General features: G+C 37.9%; 1 protein-coding gene across 4 annotated transcripts in view; it reads left to right on the plus strand.

The window, feature by feature from the left end:
• Positions 1 to 17,897, plus strand: part of kcnh2b (potassium voltage-gated channel, subfamily H (eag-related), member 2b) — a 135,069-nt gene that overhangs the window by 104,635 nt on the left and 12,537 nt on the right. For 2 of the 4 annotated variants that reach the window (XM_089125532.1, XM_039656276.2), the window contains exons 6-8: positions 10,799 to 11,221; positions 12,815 to 13,205; positions 16,235 to 16,434. In XM_089125532.1, coding sequence (XP_088981658.1) covers positions 10,799 to 11,221; positions 12,815 to 13,205; positions 16,235 to 16,434 — 1,014 coding nt within the window. Of the gene's footprint in view, positions 1 to 1,159; positions 1,724 to 10,798; positions 11,234 to 12,814; positions 13,206 to 16,234; positions 16,435 to 17,897 lie in introns of those variants that run through there. The other 2 variants (XM_089125531.1, XM_089125530.1) reach the window with 2 other exon arrangements.

Consider the following 17,897-nt stretch of genomic DNA (forward strand, 5'->3'; position numbering starts at 1 on the left):
ATATTCTGGTTGGTTGCTAAGAGATTGCTAAGATGTCCTGGGTGGTTGCTAGGTGGTTTCTATTGAGCAGTGAGACTAGTGATGCTTGAATTAGAGTCTGCTAATCTGTCGTGCTGTTGTTTCCAGTTTTGTCTCAAGAAAACACACACACACACCCAAACACCCACACACACTCTCTTTTTACACACACACACACTCACACACACACTCACGTATGAGTCACAGTGCTGTATTGACCCCTGCAGGCCCGTGGCTGATTAGGGCTGTATAACAGACGCTCTACGGGCTTCAGGACAAACACACACACACACACACGTCAGCTGCGATCAAGGCTGAGGATGAATACTCTGTGAAATTAAAAGAAATTTTGTTTGTTTTTTTTACCTGAAATAAGCTTTAAAGGAAGTTTATTATTTTAACTTTATAAATAAAATAAACTTTAAAATAAATATAAAAACTTCAGTGAAACACTGCAAACATAATCCAGTGCCTTTCTACAGACCCGGTTACCATGACAACATAATGAGTGACCAATCATCATTGAGTTTTGAGAAGGGGCTGGTGATGTCATCAGATGAAATACAGATGCTGTAGTCTTCATTTACATATGCAGATCTGTGAATGCTCATTAGCATATGCAAGTATCTGCTGTTGTGATTGTAATGCTGTAGATTAGCCTTTGAATGGAGTGACATTACAGGTGACGGTGTGTTTGAACACAGAAAACACACACACACACACACACACACACACGCGCACACACTCTCTCTCTGCCTCTCTCTCTCACATACACACACACACACGTAACTTTGCCGTAAGCGTGTTTGTAGTGTTGTTGCTTGACTCTGCACTGCAGCCGTGTGCTATTAATAGAGTGTGTGTGTGTGTGTGTGTTGTTTCATGCATCGCTGTAGAGATTCGCAAAACCACATTCTTACAAAACCAAGCAGCTGATCTTCAGAAAGCTCTGTAAAATCAGAGACTCATAATATATCATCATTATTGTATCAACCACTTTAAAATAATGACTTGCATTTGCTTTTCTAAGTTTATAAACTTCCCTCAAGATACATTCTTCTGAAAAACACAGTTAAAGTTTCTCCAGTGAAGCACACACACACACACACACACACACACACTCAGACGGAGAACAGAAGAGAGATGTTTCCACTGGTTTCTCTCGCGTGCGCTCGACTGCTAATTCATCATCGCTCGCGTGTATCGCCCACCTCGCCTCACATTAGTTTGTTTTTTGTGTTCTTCATCCCTTTTGTGGAGATTTGCTCTCCTTCTCTCTTCTCTCACTCCCTCCTTCCCCTCCGATTATCTTCAGCAGAACAGTCTCTCTCTCTCTCTCTGACAGAAGTAGGATTCTGCTCGCAGCGCTCACTAATGTGAAGCGACCGGGCTTCTGCATCTGTGTGCGCTTCTCTTTGTGCAGCTCGGTTCAAGCGGGAACGCAGCTCAGAGAAACTCTAGAGCGCTGGGAGTGTTGGGAACTGGTATGGGGGAAATGGGTTGATGGTTCAGGCGCGCGGTTGGCAGGGATGTGTAGCGGCGGCGGCCCGATGCGGTGCTGAGGATCATGGTCGTGGCGCTGGTGCTCAAGCTGTTGGATCCGCTCCAGTGCTTCGCTCACATGCCGCTCTGTGAGGCTGGGAGAACCAGCTGTACCCGCTGGGACCAGAACCACACGCCGACCCGGTCCAGCGAGGGGCCCGAGGTGAGCCTCACACCTGTGCGCTCCGCTTAATCTTCTTTTACAGAGAATCGTGATGTTCGTGTTTGTGCTATCTCCATTGAAGGTCCAGTTGAGCTGCGTGATCGTAAGGTTACGTGACCATTTAAAAAAAAAAAAAGTCACTTGTGCTCACCAAGGCTGTGTTTATTTCATTAAAAATAGTCGCAATTTCCATGTAAACACACTTTAAACCAGTTTGGCTTATTGCTGTTTTGAAATCATAAAGGCTGCGATTGTTTTTCATGCGCAGATTGTCATTGATGTACGGCTCTTAAACGCGGCTCACTCTGAGTTTGAGTCACGTATACGGCCCTATTTTAAAGGGTTAGTTGACCCAAAAATGAAAATTCTGTCAGTATTTACTCGCCCTCATGTTGTTCCAACCCCGTAAGACCTTCGTTCATCTTCGCAACACAAATTAAGATATTTAAGATATTAAGATCGCTCCATAGGCTTCTTGAGGGAATGACTCGAAACGTCATTAAAGACATCGTTAAAATAGTCCAAGTGACTACAGGGGCTCAATCTTAACTTTATCAAACGGCGAGAACACTTTTGTAACAAAAATAACGACTTTATTTCAACTATTGGTTTATTTCTCCCTCTGCGCGAGTCAGGTTACTAGTTTAATAGCGTAAGCTTCTGTTATTGTACGTCACACGCATCACACACATGACCAGCGTCGGCCAATAGTGAGCCTTCGTGTGACGTAGCTTTACGCAATCACACTACGCTAACTGACTACAGGCCCATGGAGAAGGAAGTGAATAGTTGAAATAAAGTTTGTTTTTGCGCACAAAAGTGTTCTCGTCGTTTGATAAAGTTAAGATTGAGCCCCTGTAGTCACTTGGACTATTTTAACGATGTCTTTAATGACTTTTCGAGTCATTCCCTCAAGAAGCCTATGGACTGTATGCAGGAGCGATCTTAATATCTTAAATATCTTAATTTGTGTTGCGAAGATGAACGAAGGTCTTACGGGGTTGAACAACATGAGGGTGAGTAAATACTGACAGAATTTTCATTTTTGGATGAACTAACCCTTTAACGATCTGAAGCGCAGGTATCATGGTGGGCGGGTCTTTGTGGGCGGGTCTTTGTGGGCGGGTCTCGGCGCTGTTGCTATTTAACCGGCGGGATAAATGACTCTTGCGCTCGACGCAAGTTTAAAAGGGGTTGGTCTGAAGTAGCTTCATTATTCATAGTTGTGATGAGAAATAAACCAATCAGAGCGTCACCTCACATTCCCTTTAAGAGCGTGATGAACGAGGTGCGCTTGCTCCTTGGCGCAATACTATTATAACGGCGCATTTACCAGACGCGCTTCAATCAGTTCACAGCCGAGGAGATCGATGTTCTCGTCAGGGCCGTGAAAGAAAGAGAAGGGACAAACACACCCATATTAGCTTCAGTTAAACATGCATATAATAATTTGGGTAAATGTTTACGCTTTATGCCTATTTTTCCCATCGTCATGGACACAACAACGATTTCCCTCGTGTTTATATATTTTTTCCTTATAATAATGTATCATTTGCAAAAAGTAAAATGAGAGAATCAGTTGTTCACACTCTGTATTATGGCCAAGCATGCGCGCTTAAAATAGCATGTGAATGTACGCGTTTATAACTCACAATTCTTTAAATTTGAAAGCCGAAAACCGATATATATCGGCCGATAAATAAAATTCTTTATGTGATTTTTGAGAAACTGATTACAAAACCAAAAGTCTCACCATTAAAAGCCACGTAACAAGCACACAATTATAATGTTCTTGTTATAATTTAATGCAGCTGATATAACAGACTTGCACTGCGCATCTGAAGGAAACAATCCATTAATTATTGGTTTTAATATATATATATATATATATATATATATATAGAGTATATATATATATATATATGTATGTATATGAAGAGTTCAGATGCAAAAGCCTCTAAGTGCCATTTGAAATTTTCTTCAAAAATTATCATTTTTATCAAGCTTGTATATTTAAGTTCAGTAATTTCACTTAAATGGCAATGATAATTACCTATTAATGGTCATTTAAGTGAAATTACTGAACTTAAATATACAAGCTTGATAAAAATGGTCATTCTAGAACAAAATTTCAAATGGCACTTAGAGGCTTTTGCATCTGAACTCTTCATATATATATATATATATATATATATATATATATTGGTACCGATACCGATAGTTGTATGTATTTCTAATAAATGCATCCAAGTTGATCTTTAAATGAGAGCTCAGTTCAGTTTCAGGAGCTATAAACCGCAACAACATTTTCCTGAAGGCCAGACGTCTAGAAATGCAACACAAGCACACGACGCCTTCGGCCGAACAAACCAGAGCGAGACGACACTCACAAACTGGAGCTCGCACCGTCTTCATGACCAGGGCCGTCGTGGACACCGTCTTCAGGCCTTTGTCTTGAGTTTGTTCACCTTTAGCATCTGATCTGGGTTCAGTGTAGATGGAGGACCCACTGATCTGAGGACAGCTGCTAAAGCATTAAATATCTGCGTTTGAATCCTCTCAGTGAAATATGGAGATTGAGGAGCTGAAAGCAGCTCTGAAGGGACTTAATTCCTGAATATGGCTGAGGAAGAGGATTGTGGGATTGAATAGGAGAGGGTGCGTTCGTCGATCACCTCATAAACGCCCCTGTTTATGTCACTCAGCAGGATTATTGGCTCTTTCTGCAGTTGCGTAGTTTGATGACTGTCTTTATGAGTGAGTCGTTTGAATCATTCGTTGAACCAATTCACCCAACAGCTCTAATTCATTCACCAATGAAACGACTGACTGTTTAATGAGCGAGTCATTGAATCATTCACTCAACTGTGTAGTTTTATAACAAAACAAATGGCTGTAGATCTTTCTCAAACGGCGTTCTTTCTTCCATTGAATGCAAAAGACATTTCAAAAAGAAAATAAAGCACTATAACAGTGTCTGACTCTGTATTGTACGTCTCAATGTGACAAACAGACCCACATTTAAGCCATTATTCATCAAGGCTGAGATTGTCTTTATTCTGTAATTTAATATGTTGCTATCTCTATAAAACCAGATGGACTTGTGATCGGAGATGCACTGAGGCGTTCAGATGAATATGACTCTGATCTTCATCTTTAACTCATGCTGTGTGTGAGATCGTGAGGAATTAATGCAGGAGTCCACGTCAGATACTCTAGTCAGATCTATTTATAGTTCATAGAGATGACATCACGTCTGTAGCTGTTTTTCAGTGCTGGAACGTGCTCTGATGGTGTCATTTTGATGAGGAACTCATTTCTGCTGTAATATAGCTCCATTTTCAGAATTATACGCAGCATATGTAATATAATATAATATAATATAATAGGCCTATCTTGTGTATCCATCGCCTAAAAAATGAGTGTTTTATGTCACAGGTAGCCATTGTTTCCTTTCATGTGTTGATGTTGTTGAAGGTCCTCCTGAAGTGTGTGTGATGTAGAGAATCACATCATTAACACTGACCAGGGTCCGGTCCAGCACAGGTTCAGCTGGATGATGCCGTCCCGTATTTGCCCTCTTAAATTGATTTTCCTGTGCACTTTTTTACCTTTAGAAATGGCTTTATAAATTAAATAATGGTTTAAATAAAAAATTTTCAGTAGAGAAATAGGCAATGATGGTAAAATGAAGTGATGCTTTTAATATTGAACTTAAACTGCCAGTAGTTTTGTTCATTCATTGGTTCATTCATTCATTTGTTCATTGATTCATTTGTCCGTTCATTGATTAATTTGTTCATTCGTTCGTTCATTCATTCATTCATTCATTTGTTCATTCGTCCATTCATTCATTCATCGATTTTTTTCATTCATTCATTTGTTCGTTCATCTGTCTGTTCATTCATTCGTTCATTCATTTGTTCGTTCATTCATTCATTCATTTGTTCATTCATTGATTTGTCTGTTCATTAATTCATTGATTCATTCATTCGTTCATTCATTTGTTCATTCATTGATTCGTCTGTTAATTCATTCATTGATTCATTCATTTGTTCATTCGTCCGTTCATTCATTCATTGATTCGTTCGTTCGTTCGTTCATTCATTCATTTGTTCATTCATTAATTCGTCTGTTCATTCATTCATTGATTAATTTTTTTTGTTCATTCATTCATTCAGTACTGAGAAGAGTGGCTGTATTTATGAACGAATCATTGACTCACACGATTCGTTCACTTTTAAACTATTATTTCATTGCAAAATAGAGCAAACAATACTGACAAAACTGTTTAAACTGCACATCACTTAAAAGGACCATTTTTGTTGAAGTGTTGTATATAAAAATCACATGTGCAATCTTGTGGATATTTAGGAAACATGGCATTCCTGCTCGTATAATAATGATCAACATTAAAAACAAGTTTGAGTCTTGAACCCATCTCAGTGGTGTCTATATCTGCTCTTCCTGCTAGTAAGTGCATGAACGTCTACATGTCCAAAGGAGATCATCAGTATCTGCACTCAGGGTTGACTGGATAGATGAGGTAATCTGATGTGATCATGTGATGACGTCATCTCTAAACAGACACATCTCAGGATTCAGTTCATGACATACCCATAGTGTTGTGTGTGCATTTTTGTCCGTTCATATTAATGTGTCAGATTTGAACCCAATACTGTATTTATGTCATGAAAAGGATCCAGTATTTCCCAGAGCTGTGAAATGAAGCTTCGTGTTTTAAAGACGTCTCGTGGATTCTTCTCCACTTCGTGCGTTATTAAAGTTTCTCATCAGCGGATGAAAAGCAGATTAGAGGAGCCGAGGCCCTGAAACGCTGAACTCTCGCTGTCCTGAACTTAAGCTTTCTAATCCTCAGCAGACCCGAGCCAGACCTTCATTCAGACGCTGGGAATCAATAACGCCTGCAGTATATCTAATAACACAAATGAACACGGACTCAAATAAAAAATATAATAGTACACGTGACACTCTGAAAATGAGAATATCATGCAAAAGTTTAATTTTTGTTTAATTATGGCTTACAGCTTATGAAAACCTTTTCACAATATTCACATTTTTTATTTGTGGTTTTCATAAGCTGTAAGCCATCAAAATTATAACAAATAAAGGCTTAAAATATCTCACTTTGCAGGTAATGAGTCTATATAATATATTCGTTTCAGCTTTTAAGTTGAAATACTGTAATAAATGAACTTTTGCAGGATATTCTCATTTTTCGGTATGCACCTGTGTGAACGAGAGTCCCGACGCCGCAGTAATCGTGAGATTTGAGAATAAAGCTGATTTATGCAGACTGATTCAGGTGCGCTTTTATTATTATTACATGAAATCTGATGACTTTTTTCTGATGACTTCAGTCTTCGTTTGATCTTTCCTCGTTGTATTTACAGTATATTGTATTGATGATTTGGGATATTTGAGTTTCGCTCGTGACTCTTGGCTCGAATCTTGTAGGATTGAATTATTTATCATGCGATCGAACCCAGATGTGGCCAGAAAGCGAGAGCTTGTTAAGTGGACAGATCCAAAGCTTCTGTCATTGTTTACAGTAGAAACTGAGGCTCTTCAATATTTGATTTAGTGTTTTACCAGAGGAGTTATCGGGCCGGCTCTGGCTCCTCAATCTCCTCTCTAACAGACCTTCATATATCTGTGGACTCTGAGGGGTTCATTCAGGCTTGAACTCGCTAATTAACCCTTATGCTGCATTAGGGACATTTTTGGTCTTTTGCAGTTTAATTTCTTTGACCATTTTGGCTGTTTTAATGCAAATGGTATGAAATTTGGCAAAATTGTGACTTTTTGGATACATGTAAAAAATGTGATCCCATTTTGCAAAATATGTATAACACACACTGTGTAGATCAAATAGTAACACTCAGCACCATAAAGACCAAAAATTTTGACTTTTGAAGCAAAAGCATTATATTTGCATTATATAGTGTATTCCACCAGATGACGTCACTACATATTTATTCCCTATGGGTGGAAATGCACCTTATTTTAGGCAATAGGCAATGTTTAATAGGTGGCCATTTTTGGTCTCTAACGCACTAAGTGGGATTTTTTGCAAAGTGGGACTGTGATAATCCAAATCTAAAGTTTTCTCTTTGCATTTAGTTTATTGAAAATAATTGAATTTTTGTGTTTTTTCCTCTCATACAAATCGATGGTTTCGCAAACAAAACTGGTAATTAAAGGGTAAAAATCCTGAAATTGAATACATTTTTGGTAGTTATGATGAGGACTGATGCTGGTTAAAAGATTTAACTTGGTAAAAGTGGAAAATAATAATAATATATAATATTTTAGGCAATGTTTAATATGTGGCCATTTTTGGTCCTTAATGCACTCAACGGTGTTAAAAATCTAATGCAGCACAAGGGTTAAAATCATGAAAACTGCAGGTAAGAATAATATTATCCATCCATCCATCCGTCCCTGCAAAAAAAACAAAAACAAAACTGGTTCTATTCTTTGTGTGTGTGTGTGTGTGTGTGTGTGTGTGTGAACTGTAGTGTTAGTCATGATGTCTTGAGCGAACAGCGTTTGTGCTCTTTTCAGAGTCTGTCGGTCACTGCGTCTGACGTGTGTTAGTGAAGGCAGGCGGCTGCGGGACATTTCCCATGATGACTCACACAGGAGTGTGTGTCGGGCCGTAAACGACTGTGTGAGAGCGGCACCTGCTCTCGCCCGCAGCCGTGTGTGTGTGTGCAACACCTGCTGACCCCCAGAATGCCCTGCGTTTGACACCGACTGTCATGAGTCTCTGATGCTCAGGCCTTTATCAGACTCTAGAGATGTCTGAACCTGAGAAGAGGAGTGTGATGCTGAGTCTGTCTCTAAAGGTTCGGCTGGACTTTCAGCGCTCAAACAAACCTCTCGCTCCGTCCACGTGGGTTTGTCTCAGTCGTGGCTCTGCAGACCAGATGAAATGTGACATGAACATGACAGAAATTACTGTACGCTCTTACAAACCTGACACTGACTGATGAGAGAGGCTGTGAATTATGTTTTCCTTTGAATGCAAGTTTTAGTTTTAAAATCGATCGCCCTGTAGTCAATTATTACATCCCCTAAAACTCATCTCTCATCGCCAAAATTACAGATTTCCTTCAAAAAATTCTTCATGCCTTAAAATATCTTGAGTGTAACTCGACACCCTTGCCTCATTTAGTATGCGCGGTTCTATGAATATGCAAATGAGCTCCACTGGTTGTCGATCACACGTTGATCTGATTGGTTCCAAGGTGGTTTGTGACGTTTTTGAGACTGTCTTTGGTTCACTGCAGTTTGAAGGAGGAAATACTCAGCAATGCTGTCCACTTATCAACGTGTGTTAGAGCGCATTAAACACACCACATACTCAGGGGGACTTTTGCTGTTGTTTATTTGTGTGTGTGTTTTTCTGTCAGCATAAATGCGGTTGTGTGACCGTCCGGCCGTCTGTGTGCATTTAATCATATCTCAGGAAATCCGCTGATTTATGTGCCGCACTGAAAACACAAGTCAGGCCGCGTCTGTCAGCGCGCCGAGCGTCTCAAAGACGGCCTGACAGCGAGAGTACTTTTACAACATTAGTTGCGTGACGGCGCTTGTTTGTTGTGCTATAATTATAATGTGTCAAATTGCTTAAACTTAAATATGCATGACGTGAGAAACACTCAGTTTCTCCTAAAGCAGCATCATCACACTCCTCTCGTACACCAACACATCACAATATTTCACTATAATACGGTTTCTGAAACCTGAACATGAAAATGAATGTGTTTAGGGCTGTCAAGCGATTAAACCGGTTGATCTAATTATGTGTAATCTGATTAATCGCACATCAGATTTGGCTGATAAATTACCCCGAAAAGATCATTATTGTGTTAAATGAGAAAAACATCAAATAGACATTACAAAAAGCAGCTTTAGAAAGAAATATTGCATTTGATTCAACATTATTACACATAAAGTTTTAGGCTGAAAGGGACATGATTTTTGTTTGCTTTTTTTAATAAGCTGCATCTGGATTTGTATTTAGATATATTTACACACCACAAGACATGAGGGTCACAGTAAATCATGGGCAAAATAATCCCAAAATATGATTTTTTTAATAGGTGAAACTAATGGCGGTAAATATCTAAATGAGTGAGTCATTGATTCATTTGATTTGTTCAAACAGCTGATTCATTCAGGGATTCAGTAAATGACTCTCTTTATAAGTGAGTCATTGAATCATTGGTTCACCCGATTGATTCGTACAGAAACAAAACGGACGCACAACAGTTCTGCTCTGGCTTTTACAATATTATAACACAATATTAACGTCGTATTTATTGAACTGTTGAATAAAATCAATATCCCATTTGCACCCGTGCTATTCAGGATAAAAACAGCACTCGTGTGATATTGCGTAACCATGGCAAATTATAGAAATGTCATACAAAACTCATACAGGGGCGTTTTTGCCCTGATATCGTGAATTTTATGATAATTCTAAATGTATTTTATAGGCTTCATCACACAATGAGTTCATGTTCATCAATAAACTGTATGAAATGTAAGGTGAACTGCGGTAATTTAATGTTGTTTATGTGTGTATGTGGTGTGTTTAATCCGCTGTAACACACACACATGTGTGCGTTGATAAGTGGACAGCATTGCTGAGTATTTCCTCCTTAAAACTGCAGTGAACCAAAGACAGTCTCAAAAACACACTTTGGTGTTTCTGACGTCACAAACCACCTTGTAACCAATCAGATCAACCAGTGGATCTCTGAGTGAGTGGAGGCGGGGCTCATTTGCATATTCATAGAACCGTGCATACTAAATGAGGCAAGGGTGTCGAGTTACACTCAAGATATTTTAAGACATGAAGAATGATTTTTTTTTAAATGTGATTTTGGTGATTAAAAAAGAGTTTTAAGGGATATAATTATTGACTGAAATGTGAGTGGATCTCTCAGACTGCCGTTCATATTCAAGCACAGCATATTTTTGTCGATGTTCTTGTGTTTCCAAACTCAAGCATCTTTGAAACGTCCCGTTCGACCGCTGCAGGTTCTGTCTCTGGGCGCCGATGTTCTTCCGGAGTATAAGCTCCAGGCTCCTCGGATCCACAAGTGGACGGTCCTGCACTACAGCCCGTTTAAAGCGGTGTGGGATTGGCTGATCCTGCTGTTGGTGATCTACACCGCCATCCTCACGCCGTACTCCGCAGCCTTCCTCCTGGCCGAGGAGGACAACGTGTCCATCAAGAACTGCGTGTACTCCTGCAGCCCTCTCAACGTGGTGGACCTCATCGTGGACATCATGTTCATCATCGACATCATCATCAACTTCCGCACCACGTACGTCAACGCCAACGACGAGGTGGTCAGCCACCCGCTGCGCATCGCGGTGCATTACTTCAAAGGCTGGTTCCTCATCGACATGGTGGCCGCCATCCCCTTCGACCTGCTCATATACCGCACCGGGGAGGAGGTGAGTGCTGAGGTGAGGCCACGCAAAATTACTTTGTATATGTAGAAATACTAGGGCTGGGTAATAAATATCGATTTCTCGATATTAATCGATTCTTATTTTTACGAACCGATATCGATTCTTAAATCTCAAGAATCGATTAGTCATCCTGTTTCATTTGAATGAATGGATCATTGTATAGCGGCTGCGCGCATCCAAAAAAATCGCAATAATCTTTGTCCTTTAATACTATTGATATGAAACAAAGTCTCAATTTTCAAATTACGTCCATTTTCTTTAGAAGTTCAAAAACATAAATAGTGTTTTGTCGCTGTGGCGTGAGATCGCTCTGGAGAAGCAGCAGCGCTGATCTCTCTTCCGGCTTAATAATACCAGATAAACATGAATGAGCATCTGAAAGTGTGTTAAAGATACAGTACAACTTATCCAAATCCGGATCATGTCACATTGATTCACTCAATCAGCGTTTCAACCGTGGAAAGACGTCAGTTAAACAGCTTGTAATCAATGTCATCGTCATATTTACCTCAGAAAACCCACATAAACTCGTTAGTCAGCTAGAAAAAATAACTCTAGAGAGGAGCATTTTGCTAAATATATACACCATATTACATATGCATTATAATCTTAATGTTCTTCAATATTTAATGCATATTTGAATAAATCTGGCAAGTTTTTATGACAGCCACCATTTAAATGTTTATATTTCATATAATCTTCTTATTATAAAAATAAATAAAAGTGTAATTTAAGTGTTTGTATAGCTACAAAACAGTTCATTATTACCTTCATATTAGGCTAATGAAGTCTATAGGCTACAACTAGACTCCCATAGTTTACAGCATTAGTTCAGAGATTTGATTCCCTTGAGAAAATTTGCCATTTATTAGAACTGATATCCAAAATAATCAATATGGAATTGAATCGGAATCGAATCGAATTGCAAGCTTGTGAATCAAAATCGAATCGAATTGTGAAATTTGTGTCAATACCCAGCCCTAATAAATACACACATATGCATCTATATATTTAAGAAAAATGTTATTAATATATTAAATATTTATGTATAATGTTCATTTTGTATAAATATATATAAAGTATATACATGCAAATGTATACATGCATGTGTGTGTGTGTGTATTTATATATACAAAATAATTATACACACTACACACACACATATATTATGTAAACAAAAACTTTTATTTTGGATGCGATTAATCGTTTCACAGCCCTAAAGGATATTGCAAAAATAAAGTGTCACCAACCTCTCTTCTGAATTCATGAAATTGCACACATTTGTCAAAGGTGTGTGTGTGTGTGTTTATATACAGTATATGAATCTGATGCATTGCATGTAACAATAATGAAAGGAAAGGATTACAAGACATCAGGTGAAGATTTATTTATAATAAAGATAAAATTGTAGAAATGTTTTCTCCTCGTCAGCCATAATGCAATAATATTTCACATTTTTTACAGTATTTTTAATCACCGAGCAGAAAAGACTTTTTTCAAAAAGGTCCATTACATCTGTATTATGATGCCTAATTTGTTAAAGCTAAAGTGTGTTTGTGTGTCCTCCGGCTGCAGACGACCACCCTGATCGGCCTCCTGAAGACGGCGCGGCTCCTCCGGCTGGTGCGAGTGGCTCGTAAACTGGACCGCTACTCCGAGTACGGGGCGGCCGTGCTGTTCCTGCTCATGTGCACCTTCGCTCTGATCGCTCATTGGCTGGCCTGCATCTGGTACGCCATCGGGAACGTGGAGCAGAACGGCTCCATCGGCTGGCTCCACGCGCTCGGCGTTCATCTGGGCAAACAGCACAACGCCAGCAGCCCCGGATCAGGGCCGAGCATCAAGGATAAATACGTGACCGCGCTGTACTTCACCTTCAGCAGCCTAACCAGCGTGGGCTTCGGGAACGTCTCGCCCAACACCAACTCCGAGAAGATCTTCTCCATCTGCGTCATGCTCATCGGATGTGAGTTTCCCATAGGCATGCAGGATATACCGGCCAAACTCCAAACATCCTGCAAAAGTTCATTTAGTTCAGTAATTCAACTTAAACAATCAAGCTAATATATTATATAGACTCATTACATGCAAAGTGAGATATTTCAAGCCTTTATTTGTTAGAATTGTGATGATTATGGCTTACAGATATGAGTCAAAATTAGAAAATTGTGGAAAGCTTTTCATTAGTGTCAAAATTATAAGAAATAAAGGCTTGAAATATCTCACTTTGCATGTAATGAGTCGATATAATATATTAGTTTAAGCTTTTAAGTTGAATTGCTGAAATAAATGAACTTTTGCACCATATTCTAGTGTTTTTCACTCGATTCCAAGTTTTTATTTTATTTTTCATTATTCATTTTAATTGCTTTTAGTAATTTTTGCTATCTTTAATAGTGGTTCTCATTACTATAATACAGTAATTTTATACTGTTTTATATTAATTTTATACCGTTTTACAGTACATCATTACATATAGGGATGGGGGATATATCGTTATCGGTCCGATATATGATCATTTTTAATGTTATCGTTATTGGCCCAATTAGAAAATTAGGCTGATATATTAAAGCTGATAAATGATGTATGATTTCCTTCCGCTGAGATGCACACTGTTCAACATGATGCTTTTAAATTGATTGAAATATGATTGAAATCACTTCAAAATAAAAATACAGTTCAGTGCAAAATGTTTGATCATACAACTGCATACAATTATAATGAGATTAATGGCTTTTAATTGAGAGAATTTTTTCGTAATCAGGCTCTCAAAATTTATTAAAAAAAATTGGATTTCGATTTATCGGCCAATGTATCAGTTAGTGGCTTTCAAAAAAAAAAAGAATAATAATAAATATATATATATATATATATATATATATATATATATATATATCGGTTAGCGGCTTTCAAATAAAAAAAATATCGGGTAGCTGTATCGCTCCCTAGTATTATTATCTCCGGATGTTTGTTATGATCAGTGTCCGTAAACTTAGATATTGAGGACATGGTCACCATAATAGAGGTGTATTCAAGTCGTTGTGTGTATAAATTGGCATTTTAAAAGTTTTGATTAATGTAATAGATCCCGAGAACACAAATCAAGCATATTATACTCAGTTTTGACCTTCATCAGCTCTGATTAAACCTTCATTACAGATGTGCTTGTTTGTTCTCTTTAATAGAGCTCTTTTTAGTGTGCACTATGTGATCAAACCTCATCATGCTGATGAAACATCCTCCCTTTTTAATTTTCCCTTAACAAATCAACCTGATAGCTCATTTTTGAAGGTCTTGATCACTGCAATTAATGATAAATTGCCAATTTAATATCCCACACACACACACACATCAGACCACAGTGACCGTGAAGTAATTTCCGTTTTTATGGCCGGCTCCAGCATTTATCATCCGAGATGCAGAATTACATTTTGTTAGACGGCAAAAGTTCAAAAGGGCAAAATCAACATGACTTCTTTGATCCGAGACGAGATTTTTCATTTAATTAATTAGCTTGTTCAAAGCTGAAGTCACCAGACTGTAGTGATCAAGCTCAATATTCACTGAACCACCACTAACAGACTCATTTCATCAATTATATGTATTTACAGCTTCTATTGGATTTGTTTTTTTTATTTAGTGTGTTAGAATAAATCTCAAGGAATCAGGTCCAGGTGATATTCAACCCCATCATTATATCATATTATTTATTTGATTTAATATTACATTGTGACATTATTTTCATGACACATTCCAATTTACGTATTTTATGTTATTTTAATTCTTGGTTATTTTTAAGGTTTTTTTTTTTTCTTCTCCTATATTTAATGGTGGTTCTCATTGTAGCAATTGTAAACTGTTTTGCATTAGGGATGCATATACTGTATATATATATCGGCCACCATTTCAATGTCGGTCGATATATGTTAATCATCTTTAATGTTATCGTTATCGCCTGATAAGAAAATGTATATGTAATAATTTAATATATAAAATTAAATGTAATATACATTAAAAAAATTATATATATCACTTCAAAAAAGGGAAATACAGTTAATTGCAAAAATGTTCTTCATAAAGGCTGCATAAAATTATAATGAGAATAATGGCTTTTAATGGTGAGATTTTTTTGTTTTTGTATTCAGGCTCTCAAAAATTATATAAAAATTTTGATTCAGATTTAGCAGCCAATATATCGGTTATCGGCTTTCAAATATAAAGAATTATCGGTTATTGTATCGGCCAAAATTGTCATTTCAGCGCATCCATTATTACAAATTATGTAATAGAATATTTTTACCTATTAAAATCAGCACGAAGTAAATACAATTCAAGCAATCCCATTGAGATGTACACATACTCCACCGAATAATAATAAAACATTGTTTAGTGTTTTAAAAAAATAGCTTAATAATCAGGAAAACAATGTCACAATGCACATAATCTTAGTAAAATGGATGTAAAGGTCAGGTCTCCAGCGCACTATGATTCACACTGCAAAAACAGCAACAAAGAAAAATGTGTTTCTGATTTCTTTCTTTTGTCGTGGTGGTGAAGTATGACTCAGATGTGCTGTTTTGACAGGCTTTTTGAGATTACCATCGTTCGATAATTCCTGAAAGTTAATTCAACAAAGAGAAGAGGAGGATATACAGTGTTCTGAGCTTCAGTTGCTGCTTCTTTGTTGCTATTTTTGCTGCTTTTGTTTGTAGTGTGAATCACAGCGCTGCCCACCTGCAGCGAGTTCAGTCCGACAGGAGTGCGGATCCAGGTCAGGGAATCATCAACACACACAGATCTGTCAGATTTGTACACACTGAAAAATAAATGGTGTTTTCCATCAGAAATTGCTAGTAAATTTAGCGTTAGAAATGTTCAACAATTCAGAGCCACTGAATCACGAATAGGCCAAAACGCATAGCCTCAAGAAAAACTGTAAAGCCGTGTACCTGTGTAGGTGCTTCATGTTTTAACCATGTTCCTGTTCCCGTTCAGCGCTCATGTACGCCAGTATCTTCGGGAACGTGTCGGCCATCATCCAGCGGCTGTACTCGGGGACGGCTCGGTATCACACGCAGATGCTGCGGGTGCGAGAGTTCATCCGCTTCCATCAGATCCCCAACCCACTGCGCCAGAGACTGGAGGAGTACTTCCAACACGCCTGGTCCTACACCAACGGCATCGACATGAACGCCGTGAGTTTGCCTCTCCCTGACCTCTCACTGACAAACCACATCTACAACAGGCCCTATGCAGACGCTCCAGCACGAACACGTTCTCCTCTATATCAGTGTCAGTGTGTCTGAACTCCTGAAACGCCTCCACTGTAGTCTTGAGTTTCTCCCGGGAACACGTCTCAATATTCCTCATTATAATAATTCATGCGCAGAATAAAGGGGCGGGGCCTGGTTAAACTGGCAGTTATGGAAAGGGGCGGGACATTTCCCAAACACACTAGAAGCGCTCGACCAATCACAACACACTGCTCCAGCCGACCAATCAGAGCACAGTGTGCTTTCAGGAGGAGGGGCTTCATAAAGACAGGAAGTAAACAGAGCGTTACTGACAGACTGGGAAGAGAGGAGCCGCAACAATGGAGAATATGAGGAGAATAATCAACATTCAAGCAGAGAAACCTGTGGAAACTTCATTCCACAACAGAATAAAAACATTTTAAAAGATAATTGCAACAAGTCAGAATTGCATATTATAAAGTCAGAATTGTGAGATATAAACTTCAATTCTGACTTTATATCTCACAATTCTGACTTTATATCTCACAATTCTGACTTTATATCTCACAATTCTGACTTTATATCTCACAATTCTGACTTTATATCTCACAATTCTGACTTTATATCTCACAATTCTGACTTTATATCTCACAATTCTGAATTTATTTCTCACAATTCTGAATTAATTTCTCACAATTCTGACTTTATATCGCGCAATTCTGAATTTATTTCTCACATTTCTGATTTTATATCTCGCAATTCTGACTTTATATCTCACAATTCTGAATTTATTTCTCACAATTCTGACTTTATATCTCATAATTCTGACTTTATATCTCACAATTCTGAATTTATTTCTCACAATTCTGAATTTATTTCTCACAATTCTGACTTTATATCTCACAATTCTGAATTTATTTCTCACAATTCTGACTTTATATCTCACAATTCTGAATTTATATCTCACAATTCTGACTTTATATCTCACAATTCTGACTTTATATCTCACAATTCTGACTTTATATCTCACAATTCTCAATTTATATCTCGCAATTCTGACTTTATCTCACAATTCTGACTTTATATCTCACAATTCTGAATTTATTTCTCACAATTCTGAATTTATTTCTCACAATTCTGACTTTATATCTCACAATTCTGAATTTATATCTCACAATTCTGACTTTATATCTCGCAATTCTGAATTTATTTCTCACAATTCTGAATTAATTTCTCACAATTCTGACTTTATATCTCACAATTCTGATTTTTTTATCTCGCAATTCTGACTTAATAACTCGTAATTGCGACTCCATATGATGCAATTCTGAGATAAGTCAGAATTGTGAGATAAAAAATCACAATTACCTTTTTTATTATTTAGGCTCTTCCATAAAAGCCTGTTCTAGTAGAGCCCAAACACA

The sequence above is a fragment of the Pimephales promelas genome, chromosome 22 (assembly GCF_988280905.1).
Source record: "Pimephales promelas chromosome 22, fPimPro1.hap1.1, whole genome shotgun sequence".
In the NCBI taxonomy this organism is placed as follows: domain Eukaryota; kingdom Metazoa; phylum Chordata; class Actinopteri; order Cypriniformes; family Leuciscidae; genus Pimephales; species Pimephales promelas.